At 38.7% G+C, this 23,503-nt stretch overlaps 4 protein-coding genes and 1 long non-coding RNA gene across 6 annotated transcripts; 2 read left to right on the forward strand and 3 right to left on the reverse strand.

Moving 5' to 3' along the window:
- The first annotated feature begins 118 nt into the window (after positions 1-118).
- On the forward strand, positions 119-12,000 carry lrrcc1 (leucine rich repeat and coiled-coil centrosomal protein 1). Its single transcript, XM_056743411.1, is given in 21 exon segments — positions 119-162; positions 876-925; positions 1,015-1,220; positions 1,391-1,456; positions 1,597-1,764; positions 2,068-2,237; positions 2,635-2,784; positions 2,872-3,071; positions 4,562-4,742; positions 4,849-4,903; positions 4,906-4,996; positions 7,113-7,317; positions 7,853-7,992; positions 8,105-8,306; positions 8,566-8,751; positions 8,844-9,018; positions 9,710-9,873; positions 10,003-10,211; positions 10,303-10,440; positions 10,516-10,651; positions 11,524-12,000. Coding segments are annotated over 20 exon segments (2,997 nt in total). The 5' UTR covers positions 119-162; positions 876-881; the 3' UTR covers positions 11,635-12,000.
- Positions 10,444-12,038, reverse strand: LOC130417699 (uncharacterized). The gene is made up of 2 exons (XR_008906208.1): positions 11,899-12,038; positions 10,444-10,606 (listed from the first exon to the last, which is right to left on the reverse strand). It is a non-coding gene; the product is annotated as an uncharacterized LOC130417699 (long non-coding RNA).
- A 111-nt stretch (positions 12,039-12,149) lies between these two features.
- On the forward strand, positions 12,150-17,084 carry e2f5 (E2F transcription factor 5). Of its 2 annotated transcripts, none has more exons than XM_056743413.1 (8): positions 12,150-12,461; positions 13,005-13,114; positions 13,527-13,688; positions 14,120-14,228; positions 14,339-14,624; positions 14,856-14,981; positions 15,084-15,122; positions 16,753-17,084. In XM_056743413.1, the coding sequence occupies exons 1-8, from the start codon at positions 12,321-12,323 to the stop codon at positions 16,809-16,811; spliced, it is 1,032 nt and encodes a 343-aa protein (XP_056599391.1). In that variant the 5' UTR covers positions 12,150-12,320; the 3' UTR covers positions 16,812-17,084. The 2 variants fall into 2 exon arrangements, with proteins under 2 accessions (XP_056599391.1, XP_056599390.1); XM_056743412.1 differs by having other exon boundaries at positions 12,153-12,461; positions 15,869-17,084.
- An 893-nt stretch (positions 17,085-17,977) lies between these two features.
- ackr4a (atypical chemokine receptor 4a) lies at positions 17,978-20,647 on the reverse strand. The gene is made up of 2 exons (XM_056742629.1): positions 20,540-20,647; positions 17,978-19,733 (listed from the first exon to the last, which is right to left on the reverse strand). The coding sequence occupies exon 2, from the start codon at positions 19,709-19,711 to the stop codon at positions 18,632-18,634; it is 1,080 nt and encodes a 359-aa protein (XP_056598607.1). The 5' UTR covers positions 19,712-19,733; positions 20,540-20,647; the 3' UTR covers positions 17,978-18,631.
- Positions 20,648-21,495: 848 nt separating this feature from the next.
- On the reverse strand, positions 21,496-23,374 carry si:ch211-106h4.12 (uncharacterized). The gene is made up of 5 exons (XM_056742630.1): positions 23,217-23,374; positions 22,964-23,023; positions 22,084-22,176; positions 21,902-22,003; positions 21,496-21,818 (listed from the first exon to the last, which is right to left on the reverse strand). Exons 1-5 carry the CDS (start codon positions 23,355-23,357, stop codon positions 21,783-21,785), a joined length of 432 nt encoding a protein of 143 aa, XP_056598608.1. The 5' UTR covers positions 23,358-23,374; the 3' UTR covers positions 21,496-21,782.
- Between the last annotated feature and the right edge of the window lie 129 nt (positions 23,375-23,503).

Here is a 23,503-nt window from a genome sequence, read left to right on the forward strand (position 1 = left end):
GTTAAAGTCTTTCTCAAGGCAGAGATTTTAGCCTACCGTTAACGCAACAAAAGAAAAGTCTTTTACAGGAAGTAGCGACGCCCGGAAGTGCTGGAAATGAAGTAGAGCTAAGCGGGACTTTTAATTTCTACAGCGGCAAAACAAAACAATGAAAGCAGGCAGGTAACGTTAAAGTTTATCAACAGTCGGCAGACGATTAATGTATTTCATCGTTTCTACATGTTAGTTATGGTACACCGGAAACGAAGGTCAGTAAGTTAACGCACTGTGAAATAAACAAAAATAAACTTAGGCTAGCAAAAGCAAACTAAAAGTATAACTTTGCGTTTAATTTCACCTAGATAAGATTTGTATTTCTAATATTTGTAGGGCATTATATGAACCTAACTGCTTTGAAAACAAGTTAATAAATGAATTAGACACTGTTAGCCGATCGTGGATTTGTCGTCTTAGCTTTAAATTAACGTTACATGTTGTGTTGTTAAGTGCTGAGTTGACAGATGCATTTACATTTAGTCATTTAGCAGACGCTTTTATCCAAATTATGCGCAGTGTTTAACGTAACGATTCTTATTTCATCTGGACCTGTCTAAAGTAAGAACGAGATTTAACACATTGTATCGTTAGTTGTGTGTTAAATGATTAGTTTGAGCCTATTTGGTCTTTTTTTAGAAGTGGCAATGTAACGTTAAATGAATGGGTGTCAATGTTGAAGCCCATCACTTTTGCTATCCTCTATCCTCTGCTGTTGAACTTTTTGTCCTTGTATCACCCAAGAGATCTGCATGGGTTATTGCTTATTTAAAGGATCCTCCAGGTTGACGGGTTAATAAAGACAGATGTCGGTTGTCAACTTGCTGTCAATGTGTCTGTAGCAGGTCATGGCTGTTGGAGAGCTCTGTCTAATTGATAAAGACATTTCAAGGTATATCTTTTACATATTATGAACTAGTTTTACTGAATTTAGAGGAAAGCGTAAGTGATGGTGATTTCACTGAAAGTCTCTGTTTCCAGTCTGTTAGGGATCCCATTGAATCCCAGCATTTCATCGCTGAATCTTCACTGTAACCGCATTTCTAAGATTGAGGGTTTGACAACAGCGTGGCACATTCGACATCTGGACCTGTCATCCAACCGCATCTGTCGTATAGAGGGATTATCGTCCCTGTCCTCACTGCGCACCTTAAACCTGTCTTGCAATTTAATCACAAGGGTGGAAGGTACGTTTTTGAGGATGATCTTTTGGTTGGAGTAAACAGAAAGCCTAATCTTTATCCTTGTATGTGTGTTCTTCCATTACAAGTTCTAGTGTTAGCCAGTTCTAACTTAATCTTCTTATATTATTTGGTGTCTTTTTATATGAAGTCTCTCAAAGTGTGTTTTTTTTTAGGGTTTAATGGACTAACAAATCTCACAAGACTAAATTTGGCTTACAATCACATAAATGATTTAACTGGTAGGTGGGAATACTGCAATATTGCTACACATTTTCTTTTGTATTGATCCAGCATGCGAATAGTTTGTACGATCCCAGATAATACGATATCTAAGAGATGAATATAAAACATGTTCTGTGTATCTTCGCTGCGCTTTTAGGATTCTTATATCTCCATGGAGCTGAGTGCAAACTAAAACACCTGCAGCTCCACAGCAATCGTCTGGATAGTATAAATCACCTGCTGCAGTGCGTGGTGGGACTCCACAATCTGAAAAATCTTACTCTCAGCAAGGACGGCTCACATAATCCAGTCTGCTCGCAGCAAGGTTTGTATGAAAGACCCAAACGGAAACCTGACATCTCATTTTTCAAACAAGAAAGCTGTTAAAGTATAGTAGAGCATGGAGCTGGACACACCAAGGTCACAGGCTTTTTTTAAATGCACATAAACATAAAGTTAATTGCTTAAATTTACGGTAAATGCTTTGAATAATTTTTTTCTGCATTAATGCTTAATGTAAAAGTTTATGTAAATGCATGTAGTAAGTATCTGGAAATGCTACAATGAAGAAGGATTATAAAATGTAACAGTGAGTTTTTTTCACGTGTGTTTTCACCTCTGCTTGTAGGCTATAGGGATATGGTTCTACAATCTCTACAGCAAGTCACTACACTAGATGGAGTAGATCGCCTGGGAAACGCATCTCATTCTGCAGAGGAAAGCCCTATGGATGTTCCTGGCCTTGAGGATTTTCTTGAGTTTCTCATTTCATCAGACACTAGTGTTAATGAAGGACCGGTAAGCACTTTTATGATACAAAGATGAAAATTCTGTCATCATTTAATCACCCTCTTGTCATGTCAAACCTGCATGACTTTCGTTTTTCCACAGAACACAAAAAGATATTACAAAGAATATTGTGAAACCGAACTGTGACGGCACCCATTCACTTCTATTGTATGTACACAAAACCACAGCAAGTCAATGGGTGCCGGCGCAGTTAGGTTTCACAACATTCTTTAAAATGTCTTCTTTTGTGTTCTGCATACAGGTTTGAATCGACAAGATGGCGAGTAAATGATGACAGAGTATTCATTTTTGGGCGAACTATCCCTTTAATGCTTTGTATTCTACATTTTCCCGAGAAATGTATGTAGTTTTAGATGCATGTTCAGTGTATTTCCCTGTTCCATAGGCGAAGTCGGACGCTCCACTCACTACTCCACGGATTGATGAGGTCCTGTCCCAGTTTCGACAGCGTGGTGAAAAACCAACCGCAGAAAATCAAGGAAATGAGCTGCGTATTAAAAAACTGGAGCAGCAGGTTTCCCACCTCATTCAGAAGGTAGAGGAAAAGCAGACGGATTATGATTCATTTTAATTGTTTTAAATTCTAATTTCAGAATATCATTTTTTTATTTACACATCCCAGGTCCCAGCCCGGGATGCCATTAACACAAGCCGCACTTTACCTTCTGTGGTACGTAAAGCTAAGAGAGATACTGATCAAACTTCAGAGAGTGAATGTGACAGTGCAAAAGAGAACCAACGGATTTCCAGAATACCAGTTCATCCCAAAGTCTCTGCAGCGAAAAAGCAGACCAAGGACAACAGACCCAAACAGCCGGACTGGTGAAGTATCTTATACACAAAGTGTTTTAAGAGGCTGCTCCAAATATTTTCCAATACAGTGTATAGACCATTTCAACGGCAACAATATAAACAAACGTTATGTGGCCTAGCTTAACTTTTTGTAGACCTGCAAACTGTGGAGTAGTATTCATTGAATGGAATACAATAAATGTTCAATAAAATATTCAATAAATGAAATAATAAAATAAAGTGTTAGCCAGACCGATAACCAAACACAGACTGGAAGTTAAAGGGATACTTCAGGCCTGAATCACAATTTTCCAATGTTTTACTCACTCTCAAGGCATCCTAAGTGAATGTGAATTTCTTCTTGAAGAATAATGCAGTCGGAGTTATAATACCACAAATCCTTTTACTTCCAAGGGGTTGAATGGAAGTGAATGGGGGGCAATTTTTTGAAGCTCCATCACTCAAAGAACGGCTCGACACGGCTCCGTGGTCTTAACAAAGGTCTTCAGGAGTGAATTGAAGCGTTTGTTTAAGAGAAATATCCTTATTGACAACGCTATAAATGATAATGTGTAACATCCGCTGCACTCGAACGAGAGGCTTGCTTTTCCGGCAAATGACGCAGGTAAGTTCCTTTGACAAACAAAGCATTTTTCGTTTTCAGCCAAAGAAACACCGCCTCCTGTGGGCGGGAGCATTCGTTACTATCATTTAGTGGAAAAACAAGCCTCTTGTTCACCTGCAGCAAATGTTGGACATCAACGTTAAGAGCGTTGTCAATATGGATATTTCTCTTAAACAAAAGCATCGGTTTCACTTCAGAAGACGTTTGTTGAGATCACAGAGCCGTGTCGAGCTGTTCTTTGATTGATGGATGCACTATTTGGAGCCTAAAAAAATTGCCACCATTCTACCGATTGGAAGTAAAAGAATACGTGGTATTATAACTCCGCCTGCATTATTCTTCAAGAAGAAAGTCACATGCACGTAGGATGCCTTGAGGGTGATAAAATATGGGGGAATTTGGATTCAGGCCTGAAGTATCACTGTAACTTCGGGCCAGGAATGTGCATCAGATGAAAACGTCTATTCAAACGTGAATGGTGTATCTAACTCCGGTTCAAAGTCGTACAATTGACAACCTGCTCTGCATTTCAGACAGCTTTTCAGAAGTGTGTAAATTGAAAGTTCATTATTTGCTCTTTCTCCACCCACTTCAAATTGACAGTATACATGAATGATTACACTGTCAATACTTTCGGTTACAGTTCATTTGGCTTCATCAGGTCTTAGTAGCTCTACATTTTGATATTAACATGGCAGTAAATTAAGAAGTAAAGTCAAATAATGTGTTTTATTTACTTCCCTGAATCAGTTTAATGCTTTAAAGAAGTACATTCCACACTCTTGCTAGTGTAATAGAGTTTTGTTTATAGTATATGTAAATATGTTCAAATCAGAATTCTGTTATGATGCTTCTTTTGTAAAGTTTTGCATTTGTGCTTTCATTTTAATTGCAGTGTTGCAGATACACAGAATCAGAGGTCCACAAAGCTGGCTGTTGGCCCCCGTAGAAAGACATCAGTCCAGAGCTCTGGGTCTGAGGAAACTGTATCAGTACAATCTTTGAAAAAGGGTCCAAAAATACTGAGAGCAAGTCCTGTCAAAGGTCCAGCTCAATCTCAGGTTGAAACCTACAGGGTATGCAGACAAAATTGCTCAAATTCAACAATCCTTTTTATTGTATGTATGAAAATACTTTATAGACTGTAAGTAATAACACACTTTTGTGTGTGTTCACATTTAGGCAATAGTGGAAGAGCGCGACCAGGAGCGAGAGCGACGCTGGAAAGCAGAGCAAGCTTTAAAAGGCTTACAGAACAGGTTAAAAACCTGCAGACTCGGGCCAGTGAGGAGAAGGATTTGCAGAGCTTAGCCCTACACACCACAGACAGGTGAGGAAACATAAAATCAAGGGAATTATTTTAAAGTACAGTGTCAATAAAAAAAGTTCAGAATCAACACATCTCAACCACTATTGAGGTTTCATGATGTTAAGCATGCACCTCCCTATGTACGCAGGAAAGCAGCTCGATACGTTTTGCAACAGAGCGATGATGGTCCTGTTTTCAATCAGTAAACAGATATTTTTACTTTGCCCCATTGTTCAGGTGACCTGAAATGATTCCCAAATGAGCAGCTCAATTTAGAGTTACACCACTGAGAGTAAAAACCAAATATTCATTAAAACCTTTCCAACAAACACAAATCTGGACATCTGTTATCTCACTCATTTAAACATTTCTGCCATCAAGGACACAGCAACAATTTCCAGCCCCATTCCAAGTATTCATTTGGGATGCTTAGCTTCACATAATGCACCTAATTGGTGTCGGCTCCAGTTGAAATGTTAGAACTGAAAACACTGAGGCATAATTAAATTTTATTAGAAGTGTCTGGTGTCCCCGCAGCTTCTACCTGATGCATGAAGCTCCGCCATCCCACCTGTGCGTCCGTTGCCGCGGCGTGATGATGGCCCTGATGTTGTGCTCTAATATTATAGCCCACGCGCTCCCCCTGGTGATAAATCGTAATTATAATGGAGATTAAAGTGGAGGTGACAGGCACATGTCTCCTGAAGATCATCAATCAATTCTAATTGCCGCCCCTGCAGCACTTGGCTGCTAATGACTCTCGCCTCACTGAGTCCAGTATCTGTTTCATTCATTTATCTTCCATGTGTGGGTGAGTGTGTGTGGGCTGTGTATTTGCAAGTTCCTACCTATACGATACATATTTACATTTATGCATTTGGCAGACGCTTTTATCCAAAGCGAATTAAATTCTTAATCCTATACATTTATACATAGGTATGTGCAATCCCCTGGGATCGAACCCAGAGGATTGTTAACGCAATGCTCTTACCACTGAGCTACAGGAAAGCTTTCACTATAGATGTGTCACGACGTCGACGATACAATATATTACTATATATTTCGATACGATACACATCTGCAATATATTGCAATACTTTAAGGAGGAAATGTAAAAAGTAGAGCTAGAAATACAACATGCTGTGCACCACCTGGGGTACTCCGTAAGGATAAGTGTAAAAACAACCCTTACCTCTGCAGAGTGGCCATAATGTGCGATGCATGGACCTTTAGATCAGGTTTGGGTTCCCAAACTGTGGATTGCGCCCCTCAAGTGGGTAGCACAGGGGAATAAGGTGAGTCAAGCAAGTCACTTGGCTGTTGTGGTGCATTACAGTTAAAACAATGAACATGGGCAGTATAAAGCCCCTGGTTCTTCTGAGCTGTAAATGCGCTGGTGTCACATCCGTGAAAGCACAATAAAGTTTTTGTTACTTTTTGGAAACAAACTTTTTGTCTAATGCACTGCAGTAGCCAAATGACTTGGTGGGTTATGACTCCATGACTTATATTCAAAACCAAAGCACAGCCACACATCAGCTCTGAGAGCTCGAAGTGTTCTTATATTTTTGCCATGCTCGCTTCCACTTAATTTTAATCGTCTGTATATGACATGATTTAAAAAAAATAGACACTATCGGAAAAAATTGTATTGCGAAAGTATATAAGTGTATAAAAGTGTCTATATTTTTGCACAGCCCTAGTGGGTGTGTCTGAACCATATATGGAATCATACATGTATGGAATCATACATTACATGCCTTTATACAATATTTTATGAGGTCTTGTTGTAGAGTTTTAATATTGCAGTCAGGTGTTGCTGTATCTTACTTGATAGAGCAAAGGTCATGCGTTTCATTCGGTGAACTCGCTTTGCATCAAAGCCTTTGAAAAATGCATGAATGTAAATGTAACTCGTGAGAATCGTGGCTTAATGGTAAGTGTACATGCTCCGATGAACCATGATGCTCTGGTCACCGTCATAGGTACAGAAATCAATAATTGTCATTTTCCCCTCCATTATTTCTTGCCATATCTGTAAGTCATGGCAAGAAAAGGGTCAAAAATTGATGGAAAAAGAATTGTGTGATGCAATGATGATGACATCATAAGAAAGCCAATCTCTTTCTTTCTCTAGACTGAAAGAGATGCTGTTGAAAGAGCGTTCCGATCGGGTAGGACTGCAAACCCGTTTACAGGAGTTGGAGGAAAGATACAAGTCTACTTTAGAGCAGCTGGAGCAGGCACAGAACCGGGATGAGCAACACAAGAGGGCGCTGCGGAGTCTGGAGGAGAGCGTGTGCCAAGCAGAGGCTCTCAGAGTACAGCAGCGTGCTCAAGAGGTAACGGGGATTAGCTAAGTATTCTCAAACTGAGAATGTGCATTCCAGTATAACTGCTTTCCTGAAGCTCAGTGGTTAGAGCATGACGCCAACAACGCCAAGGTCATGGGTTCGATCCCAGGAATTGCCCATTTTCAAATACAAATGTATAGTATCATGCAATGTTAGTCAGTTTGGATAAAAGCGTCTGCCAAATGCATAAATGTAAATAAATGTAACTTGCATCTTAAACCGAGACACCCAAAGACATGCAACTGTTTTGTGATATTACCAATATCAACTTTCATGAGCTGAACTTCAAAAGTCCTTCACATTTCAAAAATAATGTAGCAAATATGAATAAAGATCTCTCACAGAACAGGCATTCAAATGCAATATGTGCAATTTATTTTGACATTTTGAATCCATGGAGCTTAAATAAATCAATGGAATATTTACAACTGACCTTTTGAGAAAGAGCAATTTTACACTTCCCTACTTGAATATTTCTATGTAAACAACATTTAAAAGTGACTGAACTGCAATGTTTTCACAGATAAAGAGGACCCAAGAGCTGGAGAATAGAGCATCTGCCTTTAAAAGAGAAGTAGAGATATTGAGAGCATCAGCAAGACAGCAAAAAGACAAGCTACAGCAGTTGCATGAATTATTGGCCTCCAGGGAGGAGATGCACAGGTACACAAGCATCACATGCGGTTGTGTGTGTTACATATAGGACTTTCCAGGAAGCTGTTCCTCTAACTGCTTGCATTTTGCACCTGTTCGACTGCTTATCTTGGTGGTACAGGAAGGAGCTTGCGTCGCGGTTGCTTCCTGGTGGGACTGAGTTTAGGGACGCTGTGGCCAAAGAGGTGGAGGCTATAGAGAAAAGATTTGCCCAGAGACAAGCTGAGATGGAGCAAAAGCTTGGTGATTCTCATAAGCAGTATGCCGCACTGGAGGATGAGTTTCGCATGGCTCTTACCATTGAGGCAAAGCGTTTCTCAGAGGTAAAGTAATCCAAAAGAAATGCATGACCTTTTGACATTATACTTCATAAAGGTTTGTCAAACACACTGAGGATAAGATTGTAATTATTATTTGGAAAAAGTTATATGTAGTAAATGTATCAAAGAAATGAGATATGAGTTGAATGTCACTGCAGTTCGTAAAATGTCAGAGTGGTGATAAAATGGTTGCTTAAACTTTCCAAGTCCTTTTTTAACATTTTATTGTGAACGTTTTTTTTAACTCTGTGGGTGTTTGAAGGTGAAGGAGGGGTTTGATCGGATGTCCGCTGAGCTCTTAGAAGTGAAATCAAGCCTCAGTCAGTCTCAGCAGAAAGAGAAGCAATCAGTCTCTCTGGTGCAGGAGCTCACTACCATGGTGAAGGAGCAAAAAACAAGAATAGCTGAACTCCTCAAAGCTAAACGGGAAGCTGCAGCTGAGTTTAAGGCAAGACCAAAATAATTTTGATGTTACAAATATTTATATAGATTTAAATGTGCACTTTAGAAATCACACTATGCTTTGCTTTTGCATGCCAGACCCGTCTGCAGTCGTTGGAGTCCAAACTAGAAGAGGACAAACGTCTCAACCTCCAGGTAGAGCTACTAAAGAAAGACAAGTCGAGGCAGCTGTCCCAGCTCACAGCTCAAGAGTCTGTTATAGATGGGCTACGAGCAGAGAGGAAGATCTGGGGCCAGGAACTTGCACAGCAAGGTACAGAAGCAGAAAAGATGTCTGATTCCAAATCAAGCGTGACAAGATGAGCTCTCTTACTGTATATCTGTGTTCAGAATCAACTTTTATTGTCAAGTATTTTAGGTTCACATGTACAAGGAATGGGCTAGTTGCACAAGATGGAGCCGGTGAGGTTTTGCACGCCAGGGTCAGCAAACTATACGGTATAACACTATCGAGTTGTTTTGGCTTAGCTATGTAAAGAGGATAAGTCGTATCGCTGATATATTTTTATTTTTTATCTAAAAAACACCCATATTTGCCAGCCAAAAATCCTCCTTTTCCCATACAGTGTTATACAACTGGAAATTAGTCTGCCGACTCTGGCATCCCAAAAGCTCACCGGTGCCGCCTTCTGCACCTAGCGATTAAGAGCTGTAATAAAGCTGTAACTATGAACAAAAATACAAAGACTATAGGAATGTAAACAAAGGATGTGCAAAAAGTGGTTTGTTGAAAACTTGGTTTGTACTCATGCTGGTTACTGTGAAATATTATTGTTCTCAAATCCAGCTCCTCATGGTGTACATCAAACCTAAAATATGTTTTGATTGGCTGTCATCGCGCGGTGTTGTTTAATGTGTAGTGTGGATAGAGAAAATACTTTTTCCTTGGAAAGACTGTGTTGAAGAGGTGTTGTTTTTACCTGCTTTTTACATTTTGTGTTTAGGTGCATCTTTAGCACAAGACCGTGGTCGACTAGAGTCCAGGATTGAGGTGTTGTTAAATGATCTGGAGTCGCAGAAGAAACAGAATGAGAGAGACAACGATGCACTTAGGATTAAAGCAAAGATCCTCGATGACCAGACAGAGACTATTCGTAAACTAAAAGAGGTCCTGTTCGTTTACAAAATTAGAATGAACTAAAAATACTGAAGCGAATGCTTGGAGACCAAAATCCTTTGTGAAGCAGGATCAGTCTTTTCTGCCGAACTCATTTTTTTTTTCATGTGTTGCTCCTAGGCCCTGTTGGAGCGAGATGAGCAGATCCGTAAATTGCGTGAAGAAAGTGTGCAGGACCAGCGGAAGTCAAAACAGCAGCTGGAGGAGGTAATGGCATCTGCCGCGGAGCTCAGAGACACAGTGGAGCAGCTTAGTCTAAGGAAGGAGGAGTTGAAACAACAGCTCCTTGATAAGGAGGCGGAGCTTGATGAGGTCAAAGAGACCTACAGGTATGGGACAACACGGCTAATTTATACTATTTATAAATAGGCCAGAGAACATCATATTACATTATTGTTATGACTGGTATCTGCTCTGTAGGGTTTCAAGTAAGAAATGGCAGGAAAAGGCTGAACTGTTGAACAGGCTCGAGAGCCAGGTAAAGCGAATGAAGGAGGGATTTGATTCCAAAGAGAGAGCTCTGGTGGAAGAAAGGGACAAAGCTTCACAAGCGCACAGGTATGAGGAGGGAAGCACATCTTGTTTTAATTGATATATAGAATATATCAATTTTCATGTAATTTCATTTTTTAGGGGAGCAGTGGAGAAGCTTCACAGTGTGGACGATGCCTTCCGTAGACAACTGGAATCTCTGCAGGCTTCCCATCAGGCTGAGCTACTTCGCCTGGCGAATGACAAACAGAAACAGATAGAGAAAGCCAATCAGAAGGTATTTATATGTGGTTCATGTATTTATTTATCTTAAAGGAATAGTTCACTCAAAACTGAGAATTCTGTCATCATTTACTCACCTTCAGATTGTTTCAAATTTGTATAAATTTCTTTGTTCTGCTAAACACAAAAATATTTGGAAGAATGTCAGTAACCAAACAGATCTCATCCCCCATTGACTGAGTATTTTTTTCGCTACAAAGGCAGTAAATGAGGGATGAGATCTGTTTGGTTACTGACATTCTTCCAAATATCTTTCTCTGTGTTTATCAAAACAAAGAAATGTATACAGATTTGAAACAACCTGAGGGTGAGCAAATGATGACATAATTCATTTTTAGGTGAACCATCCCTTTAAGGCTTGAAGCTGCTTGCGGACGGACCTACTTGAAGCGTTCTAGAGGGCACTGTTTCCTCACACAGAAAAATAGCAATATTAAAGGGGTCATATGGTGCAAACACATGCTTTTCTGCGTCTTTGGTGTGTTATAAGTTGCCCATGCATGTATTAGACACGTAAAATTGGTTAACACTGGTTAACTTGCCAATCATAGCACACCTCGCTTCTCAGAGCGATGTTCTTTGTTAAAAATCTGCGCGATTGAGAGAGGCGGGGCAAAGAGGAGATACAAACATAAACGGTATGTGGAAAATATAGCGTTTTTTAACCTTAAATCGTATATTCACATTGCATTACATCTAAAACAAACGATAATATTAGTTTTAGCCGTGTCATATGACCCCTTTAAAGAACAGATGAGTTGTGTTTATATTCATTTATTGAGGAATGGGGAACTGATGCTCGGTCATCTCTCTCTTAAAACAGTTTAAACTTCTGCAGACTGCATTTCTTTTTTGTTTTTATTACAGGTGCTCCAGGTGGAGGAAGAAATGCGCCAGCTGCTTGAGGAAACTGAGAGTAATAAAATGGTAATGGAGGAGAAAATGAGACGCCTCACACAAGTGCTGAAAGACTTCTAACCTCCTATCTGCTGGAGAGCCTCAAGACGAACATACTTGGTGGTTACCTCATTTTTTTAAGTCATGTTTTTGTTACCTTTGGTCTGTATTCCTAAATATTCACCTCATTGTATTGAACCGTAGTTTTTATGAAGACACCATTTAACAAGCAAAATTACAATACAATTACAGTACAAAAAGGTCTCTGTAAAATTGTACAATTAAATCAAATGATTTATTTTGGTATTTTATTAAAAACAATAAATACAAAATAGTTTGACGTACCTTTGCCATGCATTATTATGTAATGTACTTTTATGTAACATTTCCTTTTGTTGTGTCTCTGTTTGAAATTGTATAATTACATTTATAAACTCGTTGACATTACGCCTACGTGTCAGTTTGTTATTTTGATAAATGAAGCGCAATATTAAAACTGTTGGTCAGACTCAGTCTCTTATCTCTAGTCGAACATTCACGCAAGCGAACAAGCAGAGACGTTTCTATAGCAACGGTAATCCAACGTCATTTCCTCTTGTTTAAAAACCCTCGAGGCATCAGTAGTAGTATTGCCCTGAGGTAAATAAGTGAAAGAGATGTTTCTGGCTCCCCCTCACCAACTAAACGAAGGACGACCTTCAGACTCCTAAACGCGACAAAAGGGACATTTTGGAGACACCCCTCAGGCTGAAGGGGGTTTGGGTGGTATGGCGGAGTCGAACAGCGCGAGTTTCCCTCACACGACACCGAACGGGTCCAGTCGCCACGAGAAGAGTTTGGGTCTCCTCACAGTCAAGTTCGTCACTTTGCTTCAGGAGGCCAAAGACGGGGTGCTCGACCTCAAAGTGGTGGGTTCAAACACAACCGACGGCATGAATGAGCGATAGAAATGAACGAAAGTTGGCAGGCTGTTCGCACAAAGACATTGTTTTTACCTGAGGGGACCACCTCCGTTGTCCTGTGAGATTCGGTGTGTAAATGATCTGCATTAACACAACGTGTTTGGTTAGTCATTACTTAAAAGTGTCAAACAGTGAGTGAAGACGATGTATTATCGTAACGGAGAGATGGCTTTTTAAACGGAAAGCTGTGGGATATACGGCAGGTGTTTGTTACCTGACGCTCCACCGAGTCGCCTGTTGCAGAGCGACGTGAATTTCAAACGTTGTTTTAGAATGTTTCGCGTTCCATTAAGAACGATTTAATTCGTTATTTCCTTTTAAATTCTTCTCAACATTCTTGCCCAAAACGACACCAGTGCAGTGATTCTGTGCGACAAGTAACGTTAAGCCTACTTGCACATCTGTCCGTGTCCAACATAGTTTCTGTCAATAAAACCTGTTGAATAATTTTCTAAATGTATTGTCCAAATTTCATTGTGTTTTTAATAGGCTGCAGACAGTTTGGCAGTCAAACAAAAAAGAAGGATCTATGATATTACCAATGTTCTGGAAGGCATTGGGCTCATCGAAAAAAAGACAAAAAACACCATTCAGTGGAAGTAAGTACAAAAAAAACTAAATTTGTATGAATGTCTGGTGTTGAAAGTTGCAATGTTAAAGGGATAGTTCACTCAAAACATTTATTCAGCCTCCTGTGAATCTCCTATACAACACCAAGGAAGATATTATGAGAAATGTCAATGTAGACTGGTCTTCAAACTCTTATAATCTTATAAAAGATTTTTGGATCCAAATAATTATCATTTTTGGGTGAACTATCTCTTTGAAATGTGTAGATTATATCAATGTTCACATCAGGGTGTGTTTTTGTGTTTCTATACATATAGCAGTTTATATCTAGTTTAAAATGTCTATGCTTTCTTTTTCATTGTTTGGACCGTAAATGCTTACTACACTGCCGCAGACGCATCGCCTTCTAAAGCGGTTACTGTATCTTGTTCTTTTTAATAGGGGAGAGAGTAAAGGCTCCCAGCCCCAGGAAGTTCTGGAGCAAGTGGAAGTTCTCAAGGCAAATATTGCTGAACTAGAAACTCAAGAGAGAGAGCTGGACATGCAGAAAGCGTGTCTTCAACAAAGCATCAAACATCTGAACGAAGACCCCACAGGCTGCAGATATCCTTATTTCAATAAAAAAGAAATGTTGATTCTTTGTTTAAATGTTTGAGTTTTTCCTTGGATGGTAAACACCCAGAGAAAAATTCTCCTTTCACACCATTGTCAGAGAAGTGCTGCTAATTATGTGGTAAATGCAACACCAGGCCTCACTGACAATGTTCTGTTATTATTGGGGATTAGTGTGGCCCTAGTCCAGTTTTTCCAGTCTGTAGTCTATTCCACTTGATGCTAGAGTTTCATGACGCTCACTCCACCAGTTATTCCTCTTTGGATTAAATTTGAAGTGCTTTATGCTCAGACAATATTTTTATTTAAAACTGTCATGGTAATTTTTGATGTCATGGTGACTTATTTTCCAAGATAAATATACAAAAGGATTAGAAATCGGTTCTTTAGCCCTTTATAATTTGTTCCTTAACATTGCTTACATATAGTTATGTGACGCATGAAGACATATGTGATGCTTTCGGTGGAGATACTCTTTTAGCTGTGATGGCACCGTCTGGGACACAGCTGGAGGTCCCAGTTCCTGAGATGGTAGATTATATGTATTTTATATGAATGGATACCTGTTCTAAAAGAATTCATTGCTTGTAAAAAAAACACACATTTATTTAAAAGTCTCCATGCCTTTTGTGTTGATTTAGGGCCAAAATGGTCAGAAGAAGTACCAGGTGAACCTGAGAAGTCACTTGGCTCCCATCCAGGTGATGCTGATAAACAGAGAGACGAGTCACTCCAAGCCTGTGGTCGTCTCTGTCCCACCAATAGATGACATCTCTGCCATGCCGACTCCACCTAGTACCCCAGCGGGTCTTCAGAGATTCCCAGTCTCCTCAGTAGAGCTCTGTGATCTGAAGTGCAGTCAGCTCAAAAGCCCAGCTGAAAGACACCACCTTACGCCGTCCTCCACTCCCCCCGATATGCACATGGGTATGCCATTCATAGGGACCCACCCCTTACCTACAGTGCGATAAGAAATGTTTGGATTGTGGTGCTGTGTTTTTGATTTGTGTGAGAAGCAAACTGCAGATGGCTTATTTTGTTTCTGCTGACACAAAGGATGATGTTTGGAAGAACGTCAGTAACCAAACAGATCTCATTTGTATATGGATATAAACTTAATTTACAAACTCTTTTTTTCACCTCTCCTTTTTCTTTAAGATTGCAACCCCGAGTCCCCTGCTAGTCAGTGTTTGTTGATGCAGGAGACTGTGGCAGAACATCAGCGTGAGATGGGGGGTCAGGATCTGCAGTCCATGCTGGATGAAATGAGGGAGGAGAGAGAAGGTATGGAAGATTCTATCAATAATTGGCCCATGCCAATGAGAGCAGCTGACAGCACAATTCTTGGGGAATATGCATCACTAACATCTTTTTCTTTTCCTTAAGGTGTTTCTGACCTTATAGATGAATTGATGTCATCAGATGGTAAGTCTACTATAAATAAACTATTTTGTTTTGCATACAGCATGTGTTGGCTTTTACCTCCCCCTTGTGGTCATGTGGCATAACTTTTTTATATATATTCTGACTTTTACTTCCGTCCTTCTCAATTAATCATATAGCTACTAGCAGTGTACATAAATCTTCGTAATATGTTTTGACCAGAGGAGGATGGGTTTTCAGGGCAGCTGAGTGATGGCTCCTCTCAAGGTTTCTTTCTCCTGTTGATGACAGTTTTTTACCACTCTTGCCCTTGGCTTGTTTTATTGGCACTGATCCGTGCTGCTTTGCAATGTTTTTGTCATGGATTATTAAAATGTAGAATTACAATGTTGTTTTTTTGAGCGTCATGCATGATTTCAAGGTGGTTCAGGAGGATCAACCACATCATTTAGGGGCAGTTTCCCGGACAGGGCTTAAGGCTAGTCTCGGATTCGCCCTAAATGTAAGCGTTGTCTTGATCGAAAACAACTTGCACTGGGATATCTTCAAATATATCCGTGCAATTGTGTTGTCTCAAGATGCAAACCAGTAATTTTTCTTTGTAAAGTATGTCTTTTAAAAGGACTTCAATACCCTAATTTAATTAATGCCTAGTCCTGGTTTAAGATAATCCCTGTCCGGGAAACCGCCCTTTAAAATCTACATTTTTGTTAATGAAATTAAATTTAAAACCATTTTCATTTTGTGTTTATATTTGCTCTTTGTGGTAATTTTTTTTATTCCTTTAGTTTTCCCCCTGTTAAAGCTTTCACCCAATCCTGGCGTGGATTACAATTTCAACCTTGATGACAACGAGGGAGTCTGTGACCTTTTTGATGTGCAGATTCTTAATTATTAAGGCATGCCACAATGGTTCACACTTGCTTTTATAGGACAAAAGCAGAGCTAATGAGTCTTCCCCCACTGCCAAACGGCTGCATTCCTGCCTCAGTGCCTGCTCCCTGAACCTTGGACTGCACTCAAGTTTCACATTAATTCACATTTCATCCTCCCTTCAATTTCATCCTCTGCTTGGGTTTGCAAGAAACAGTGTTTCCGATCTGCCAGCCTCTTTTGGTGGGGAGAGAGTGGGAAAATAAAACCCCGTCGGCCAAAAACACTTGACTTTAGGACTAATATACCTTTTGTGTCTATTGCCCTTTTGTTTGTGTTTACAGCCATTCGTTAATTTTCACTTTTGTAGTTTCTCTCATTATTCCTCATGAGTGAGAACTTAATTCATAGTGGCGAATTATAAAATAGTTGACTGTAATCTGGTGAAGTAAAACCACCCAAACTTGACACACACTAAATTTTACTGTACGCTTGTTGGAACATGTGCCTTAAAAGTCTACCTGTTCTTTCTGCTTGTCCTAACTGTGCCACCCTGTCTTATACTTTAGTTTTTTATACTTATAAACAGTTCTAACTTTGTTGTCTAGACTGTGCCATCAGAATGTATAATATAATTTAACAGTACAAGCAAATAGTTGTTTGCAAGATTTAATTTGTATAACTTGATTTGTATCTTGTTTAATCATTACACTAATTGTTTGTATGGAGATTGATGGTTTTGTATTGTAGTCACTCTGATGTTTAATCTGACATTTTATATTGTGTTTCTTGTTCTCAGTTGGAACCATCAATCCTTGGAGTACAACAATGTTGATTTTTGTTCTAAACAGCCAATGAAGGTTTTTTTTGAAGCTGTTAAACTGCCGTGGATAATCTTTAATGTGTAAAAACACTGCAAAATTGTGCCTTTTTTCGTTTATATAATCAAAGGAGAATTCTTGGTTCTGTTGCACTTTTTTACATAATCTTTTTTTGTGTTTGGAAAACTTTGGTAAGAAACGTCTTTGTTTGTACAACTGTAATATAAGATGCATAAGCATAATTCTGGTTTGTTTCAAAATATCTTTAATACAGCTGGCCATCTTAAGGCCTAATTTGCAACTTTTTGTAGCTCTGAATCATTCATCATTTCATTGTTTTGCCACATAGTTTTCTTAACACTATAAATTTATTTAAAATGGTTCATTGTTTATCCACAAATATGAAGGTTTACCTGGTTAATGTTAAGCCTAGGCAGTGCCAGCAATATTTATTTATTAAAATGTATCTGAATAAATAGGGAAATTTGAAATTATGCCTTTCTTGGTCTGGAAGAAAATGTGGTTCTTATTTTATATACTTATATTACATATAATTTCTGGTTTTATAAGACAATATAGAAATTATTATTGTTTAGATTATTGTTTAAATCATCACAGAAATCCACTCAAACATTTAAATTAAAACAAACACCAGCATGTGATGGATGTAAAATATTATTTCAGTGAACGCAGCCAGTTTAGCTTTAGTACAAGTAGTACTAAAAAGTTTTCTATCTGTTTTCATTAGCCAAGCTGTTTCCTGTTTAGGTTCTTTACTCTAATAAAATTCCTCATTGGAGTCTCTTTTGTGATGAAAAACAAATTTTCGACATTTATATTTAGGCTGTGTGCTGAAAGATAAACAATCCACTGGATTTATTTCAAGTATAAAGGCATTTGTTTGATCGTGCAGCTGGAAATGCTGTGTTGACCCGTTGACCCATAACAATAGGCTGAGATCGCCCAAGATTTCTTCTGTGTATTTCTCCTAAAGGTCTGAGAACGTTCTGAAACTTCAATCTTTTGAAGGAGGGGAAAAATAATTGCGTGAACGGTTTAAACGGAAATTAGGTTGTGCACGCCACAAATAAACCCTTAAAATGACCTGGATTTAAACAGCAGATTGTTGACAGATAACACCTATTAGTTTAATATTTTTATTTGTATTCTGAAAAATATTATCTAATGATGATGCTACTCATGTAATGCATAAATGTAAATTTATTTTTATATGTATTAAAAATGTATATGTTATGATTTATATGTAATACAATCGAGTTTAAAAGCAGTATGTTTCTTAAGCCTTGCATGCATAGAGGTCACTAAAGTGGACAGCTTTTTAAAAAGCCTTTTTTTGTTTTGATGGCATAGTTGTACATCAAACACTACAGGGTAAGCTAGTGCACCATCCTACTGTAGCATACTGTCAACTCTTAAGATATCCTGACTGAGGATATCAACATTCATGCATCAAAGGATGTAAAATTCAGGTTCACACTATGAATGGAACACCTTAGGCCCTCAATGCATTCACTTCAAGTGAAGGCCTGTCATAGACTACAGTGCAAGGTTTAAAGAAATGAGCTTTTATTGCTTTTCGGGAAAAAATAACACACATTTGTTAACTAAGAAAGCACACCCACACACATATTTGGAACTGAAAGATGTGTATCTAGGGGCCTAGTAGGACCATGATCCGCCCCAGGAGTTTTTATGAGTCCGTGATTTATTTGATTTTGATACAATCTATCCACTACAACTTGTTGTGACAGAACAATTGCAAGGGCATCATCTGCTTACACAATGTGTCATTTGTTCTCTCATGTTGGCACACAACCTCTTTTCTCTTCAATAGGCTTAAATCGAAAAGGTGCTTGTCTCTTGGGACTGCGAATGGGAATTTAAGGAGATGTTCACTTCCCATTGCTCCCGCACACGTGCCAGTCTCCTCCCTCGGTCTCCGAAGCCTTTGACGCATTTCATGACGTGCTGTCTAAAGGACGAACCGATGAAGGTATAAAGAACAGGGTTTAGACAACAGTGCGTTAACGCAAGGCTCTCTGTGATCTGCGTAGCCCTATCCAGCCCTTTACTAAGTCCACAGTGCGTCACAAATGTGTACACGATGTTCATGGCCTGGACGAACTTCACCACATTGTAGGGTAGCTGTGTGACCACAAACACTCCAACCATGGCCAACAGCACACGGATAGACCTCCACTTCCTCATCCTCCTCTCTGCTGGGAGCATCACCAGGGCCCGTCCCACCAAGATGTAACAGTACAGCATCACCAACAGAGGAAATAAAAAGCCTATGATGACTTCCATCACCTCCAGACTGGCTTTAGCTTTATGCGCCACGTCTGATGGATACATTGCCAGACATCTCTTATTGTGATGAAACTCACCTACGGTTGATAACACTAAATCAGGGATGCCAAGAAAACACGCAACGGTCCACACCCCAAAACAAAGCTTTCCGGAGTGTTTCTTTTGAAAGATTTGCACAAAGCCTCTGCTTCTGTCTCCCGCCATCAAAGCCAGATACTGATCCAGACTGATGTGGGCCAGAAGCATCATGCTGCAGGTGAAGTTGATGGTGTATAAGGAAGAGACAAGTTTACAGAGAGTCACCCCAAGCTCCCAGCCGTGGACCGCATCGGCTGCCCAGAAGGGCAACGTCAGGAGAAGCAACAGATCGGCAACGGCCAGGTGAACTATAAACACGTCAGTCAGTGTTTTTAGTTGCTTGCGGTAAGCGTAGACCACCAAGACCAGGGTGTTCCCTGCTAAACCTATCACAAGACATAACCCAAATACAACTGGGATGAAGATCTTGGCAAAGGAGCGTACGTCGCTCTTCTCACAAATGGTCTGATAGTCATCATAGCTGAAGTTTGAGCTGTAGTCATAGTAATTTTCCTCTGAGCTTTCCATTTTTCCAATGAGGTTGAGAGCACTGAAAATGAAAACAATGGTTTAAATCACAAAGAGAACTGGCAGTTTGAGACGTTTCTTTTATAGACAGATTTAAAGATGATCTTCCTCACATAGCAGCAAAAAGCATATGGATACTAGGCAGATTATAATATATTTTGACAGGAGTGTAGCAGCTCCTTCATTCCAGACATTCCTACTCCACTTTAATCCAGTGCACTTTTCCAAACATGCTTAAAATCTCAGATAAAACCGAAACTAGAGATCTGTATCACTTATACAGGGTAAATTAATTCCATATTTTCTATGTAGTCCGTCATTTGTTGAAAACAAATCAAAAGGCTAACTTAAAATTTGTTAAAAACATTTCTTGCTATCTTAGAAATGCATTGTTTTTAAACATTGCAACACAAAGCAAAGTCTTAAGACTTTTAAATCTGATGAACCACAGGTCCCAGGAAAAGCTGTTCTCACAAATACTGTTAAAGCATTGCAACGCAATGTAAATATTCATGTCATGACTGTACAATAAAATAGTGAGACATTCTTTAAATCAGAAAATAGTGAGACATTCTTTAAATACATTAGCTTCAGTAATCATAGAAAACAACGATTGTCTTCAAATAGCTCACATGCACGTTGTAATAATTTTGGAGCTCATCTGAACATCTGCAGTCGCATACTTTCTGTTTCTAACAGTGTGCGATTACAGCAACTGGATAATTACCTTTCAGGTATTCTGGTTAACGTCTGCAATCTATAAAATGGTTATCTTTGAACCAAAAAGAAAAGTTTGTTTAAAACTAATGTTTCCATGTTTTTCCTTACCTCGTGAGATTCGGGGCTTTGCCTAAGGGCAGAGCAGATTGTCTCTGTCGGTTCTTCCTGTAAGCAAGTCTATTTACTGTGACTCATGCATGCTTTTTAGTTTGCCTCACTACTGTGTGTGTGTGTGTTCTTTATCTGTTTTTTTTTTTGTGTGTGACACCCTGTCAGCAACTGTACACAAACACCTCAAACACTGTACATTTAATGTCTAAATGATATGATGACATATATTATCTATATTCATTATATAAGTCAATTTACTTAAAAGTGATATATTTCTTTTTTTTTCTTTAACAGCTTTAAATAACAGGTATTTCTTTTACTTTTGCATTTAGTGTTATTTTCTATGTAGTATTTTTGTTAATACAGAAAAAGTTCTTTATATTTGGCTGTTTGTTGTGAAAAAATAAAATGACAAAGGGAAGAACTTGACTTTTTAGTCTAACATCTGCTTTGGTTACAGTGTAAATGTCTTTGCAAGTGCAAAGAATTGCGTTTGCGTGGTCGCTTGTGGTTGAGCTATAGTGTAAAGGTATTGCCACTGCACTAGTCTAGAGTGTGATTTTGTACACACTACAAGCAAACATTACTGACATTTTGTACAACAAACTGAAAAAGTTTTGCATTATCCTCAGATATTATGCATGTACTGTAGAAAGAGGAAGGTGTTTGTTTTTACTTGATTTGTTTTGACAGGTTTGGCAAGACTCTTAAATTTTATATGTTTTTTTCAAGCTGGCAACATTTTTGGCCCGTTGAACTAGCAGAACAACTCAAATATACAATAGGTGCTTTTAGCTATGCGGTTTATCAAATAAGCCTTTTATCCAAACTATACACACCTCAGCAATTAATCTCTCACTAAAAGCAGAGCAGCCGAATCTTTACAGAAACACATAACACTGTTATAATTTGTCTCTTCTTTAAATACAATTTCACCAAGTCTATAAAACAACCATATTTAAACACATGCTTTATTTGTAGTTCAAAGAAAAAGACAGGCAAATGAAAATTAAACATGGATTGGTTCAGATGGGTAAACATCGCCTCCTGGTGTTTTTTCTTGAGATTTCAGATAAAGTAGAGTCTTCCTTATGATAATGAATTGGCTATATTGCACCTTTTCAGTAGATGGTTTTTATCAAAACTATATTTAAGAAGGAACAGCAGTAAAAAGCAATTTATATATTTTTGAGTCCAACCCAAGCCTGAAACACTCAGAAACATTTTTTGTGACATCTCTCTATGCTGTTATTATTTTTCCTGAAGATGCCGGATCCTGTAAAAGAACACATACTGTAACATAATCTTTTCTGTGAATCTTAGAATTTTAAAAAAAGATGTATTTATGCAAACTGTTACCTGGGAAGGCAATTTGGCTAAAATTGAAAACATCCCCGGCTTGGGTCCTTTGGGTTTTCTTTTACCATTGTTGCCTGTCTGCCTCCTAACACGGGGTGTTGCCTAAATGAGATAAAAGATACATCATTTATATATATTTTATAGACATATCATTTATGTGTTCACAGGTCTGTAAACAATACCACAGTCATTGATTCTAAAGCGCTCGAACTTCCTGGACGTGTCTTCTTTCGTTTGGGTTTCTTGCCATTGTCCTGCCTCTTGACACGGAAGTTCTGGTGGTGACAGATCAATTGATGAGTTTAGGGTAAAGGATATATGTATTTTAAAAACAGAACATTTCATTAATGCTCGAGCTTGAGTTGAAGTTCCTACTTTGCTACTTTTTCTTATTCTGAGCAATCTATTGCTGTATGTTACTTCAAACAAAGGTCCATCTTGAAAAAACTTCTATTTATAGGGGATATCACCAGTCCCTCCTATTATTTATCGATTTTGCTCCAATTCCTGATGAATGCAATCAACATTTTTTCTTAATTAAAGGATCAACGTGGAGATTTTAGAGGCAGTGTTTTGACTGCAAAAACACTCCATCGCTCCCCCCTTCCTTTTGAAGCACTACAGTGGCTGACACAGGACAAAATTTTGTTTGTCGAAGTAGATAACTTATTTACAAAAGGCGCTATGTAGAGAAACAACATGGTGAATTCCCTGCCATGTGTCCCGTATTGTATGTAGATAGAAATATCTAATTCTAAGATAATAACACATAGCGCTATTATGTAAGGTCTTTATATAACTCTGAAGACATAGTTATGTATATTATGGTGCATGTCAATAGATCCTCTAAAAAATGACACATTGGACCTTTACTAAATGTATCAAAGGGCAAACTCTGTATAGTAGAAAGAAAGCAAAATGAGTTGTGAATACCACTTCATGTTGATATAAGATTTGGATAACCAATTCAAAATATATAGACAAAGAAACTAGTCAATTTTTGAGCTCTCAATGCAGAATGAATTAAGAATTTTAGTAATGTCTGGACATTACAGTACATACCGCTAGGATGATGTCAGAATTATGAGACAGAAGATTTCGTTCCTGTTCATTCTCAGCAACCTGATGGGATAAATCCAAGACGATCAAGACAACTAACTATCAAGTAACTGCTTTTTAATTACACCTGTAGTGTCTACAGTGCATTATGTTTTACATACATAAAGTACATGTCATTGGAGTAGCAAACGTTAATTCCCAAAGAAAATGTGCCACTGCCTCTTCAGAAACAATGCACCAAAAGTTCATCACTTACCTGAAATCGAGGGAAATCATCCATATCCTCATCCATATTTGGTGGCACTTGCATGCTTATTTCTGAATCAATTTCTTCACCATCCAGACTGGAAATGAACAGGCTGAGAAACAACAGCCCTAGTTGCACACAAGCCCTCATCCTGCTGCTTTCTGGAGTCCAAACACACTTCTCTCCTTTATACCCGTGTAGTTAATCACAACCAGATGTCCAAAGGAGGAGCAGTAACACATTTTCTCTGACAAAAACATTCCGAAACTTGGAGGTTTTAAAAGAAAAACAACTCT

Source organism: Triplophysa dalaica, chromosome 3 (genome assembly GCF_015846415.1).
Source record: "Triplophysa dalaica isolate WHDGS20190420 chromosome 3, ASM1584641v1, whole genome shotgun sequence".
Taxonomy (NCBI): Eukaryota; Metazoa; Chordata; class Actinopteri; order Cypriniformes; family Nemacheilidae; genus Triplophysa; species Triplophysa dalaica.

Bases quoted from the DNA above. Each gene is read 5' to 3' on its own strand.
- e2f5 (XM_056743412.1), top strand. From the start codon at position 12,321: ATGGCGGAGTCGAACAGCGCGAGTTTCCCTCACACGACACCGAACGGG. The intron at 14,229-14,338 runs GTAGATTATATG...GTGTTGATTTAG, and splicing joins AGGTCCCAGTTCCTGAGATG to GGCCAAAATGGTCAGAAGAA. The intron at 14,982-15,083 runs GTATGGAAGATT...CTTTTCCTTAAG, and splicing joins AATGAGGGAGGAGAGAGAAG to GTGTTTCTGACCTTATAGAT.
- si:ch211-106h4.12 (XM_056742630.1), bottom strand. From the start codon at position 23,357: ATGAGGGCTTGTGTGCAACTAGGGCTGTTGTTTCTCAGCCTGTTCATT. The intron at 22,177-22,963 runs GTATGTACTGTA...TGTCACCACCAG, and splicing joins ATTCTGACATCATCCTAGCG to AACTTCCGTGTCAAGAGGCA. The intron at 22,004-22,083 runs GTATTGTTTACA...TATCTCATTTAG, and splicing joins CTTTAGAATCAATGACTGTG to GCAACACCCCGTGTTAGGAG.
- ackr4a (XM_056742629.1), bottom strand. From the start codon at position 19,711: ATGGAAAGCTCAGAGGAAAATTACTATGACTACAGCTCAAACTTCAGC.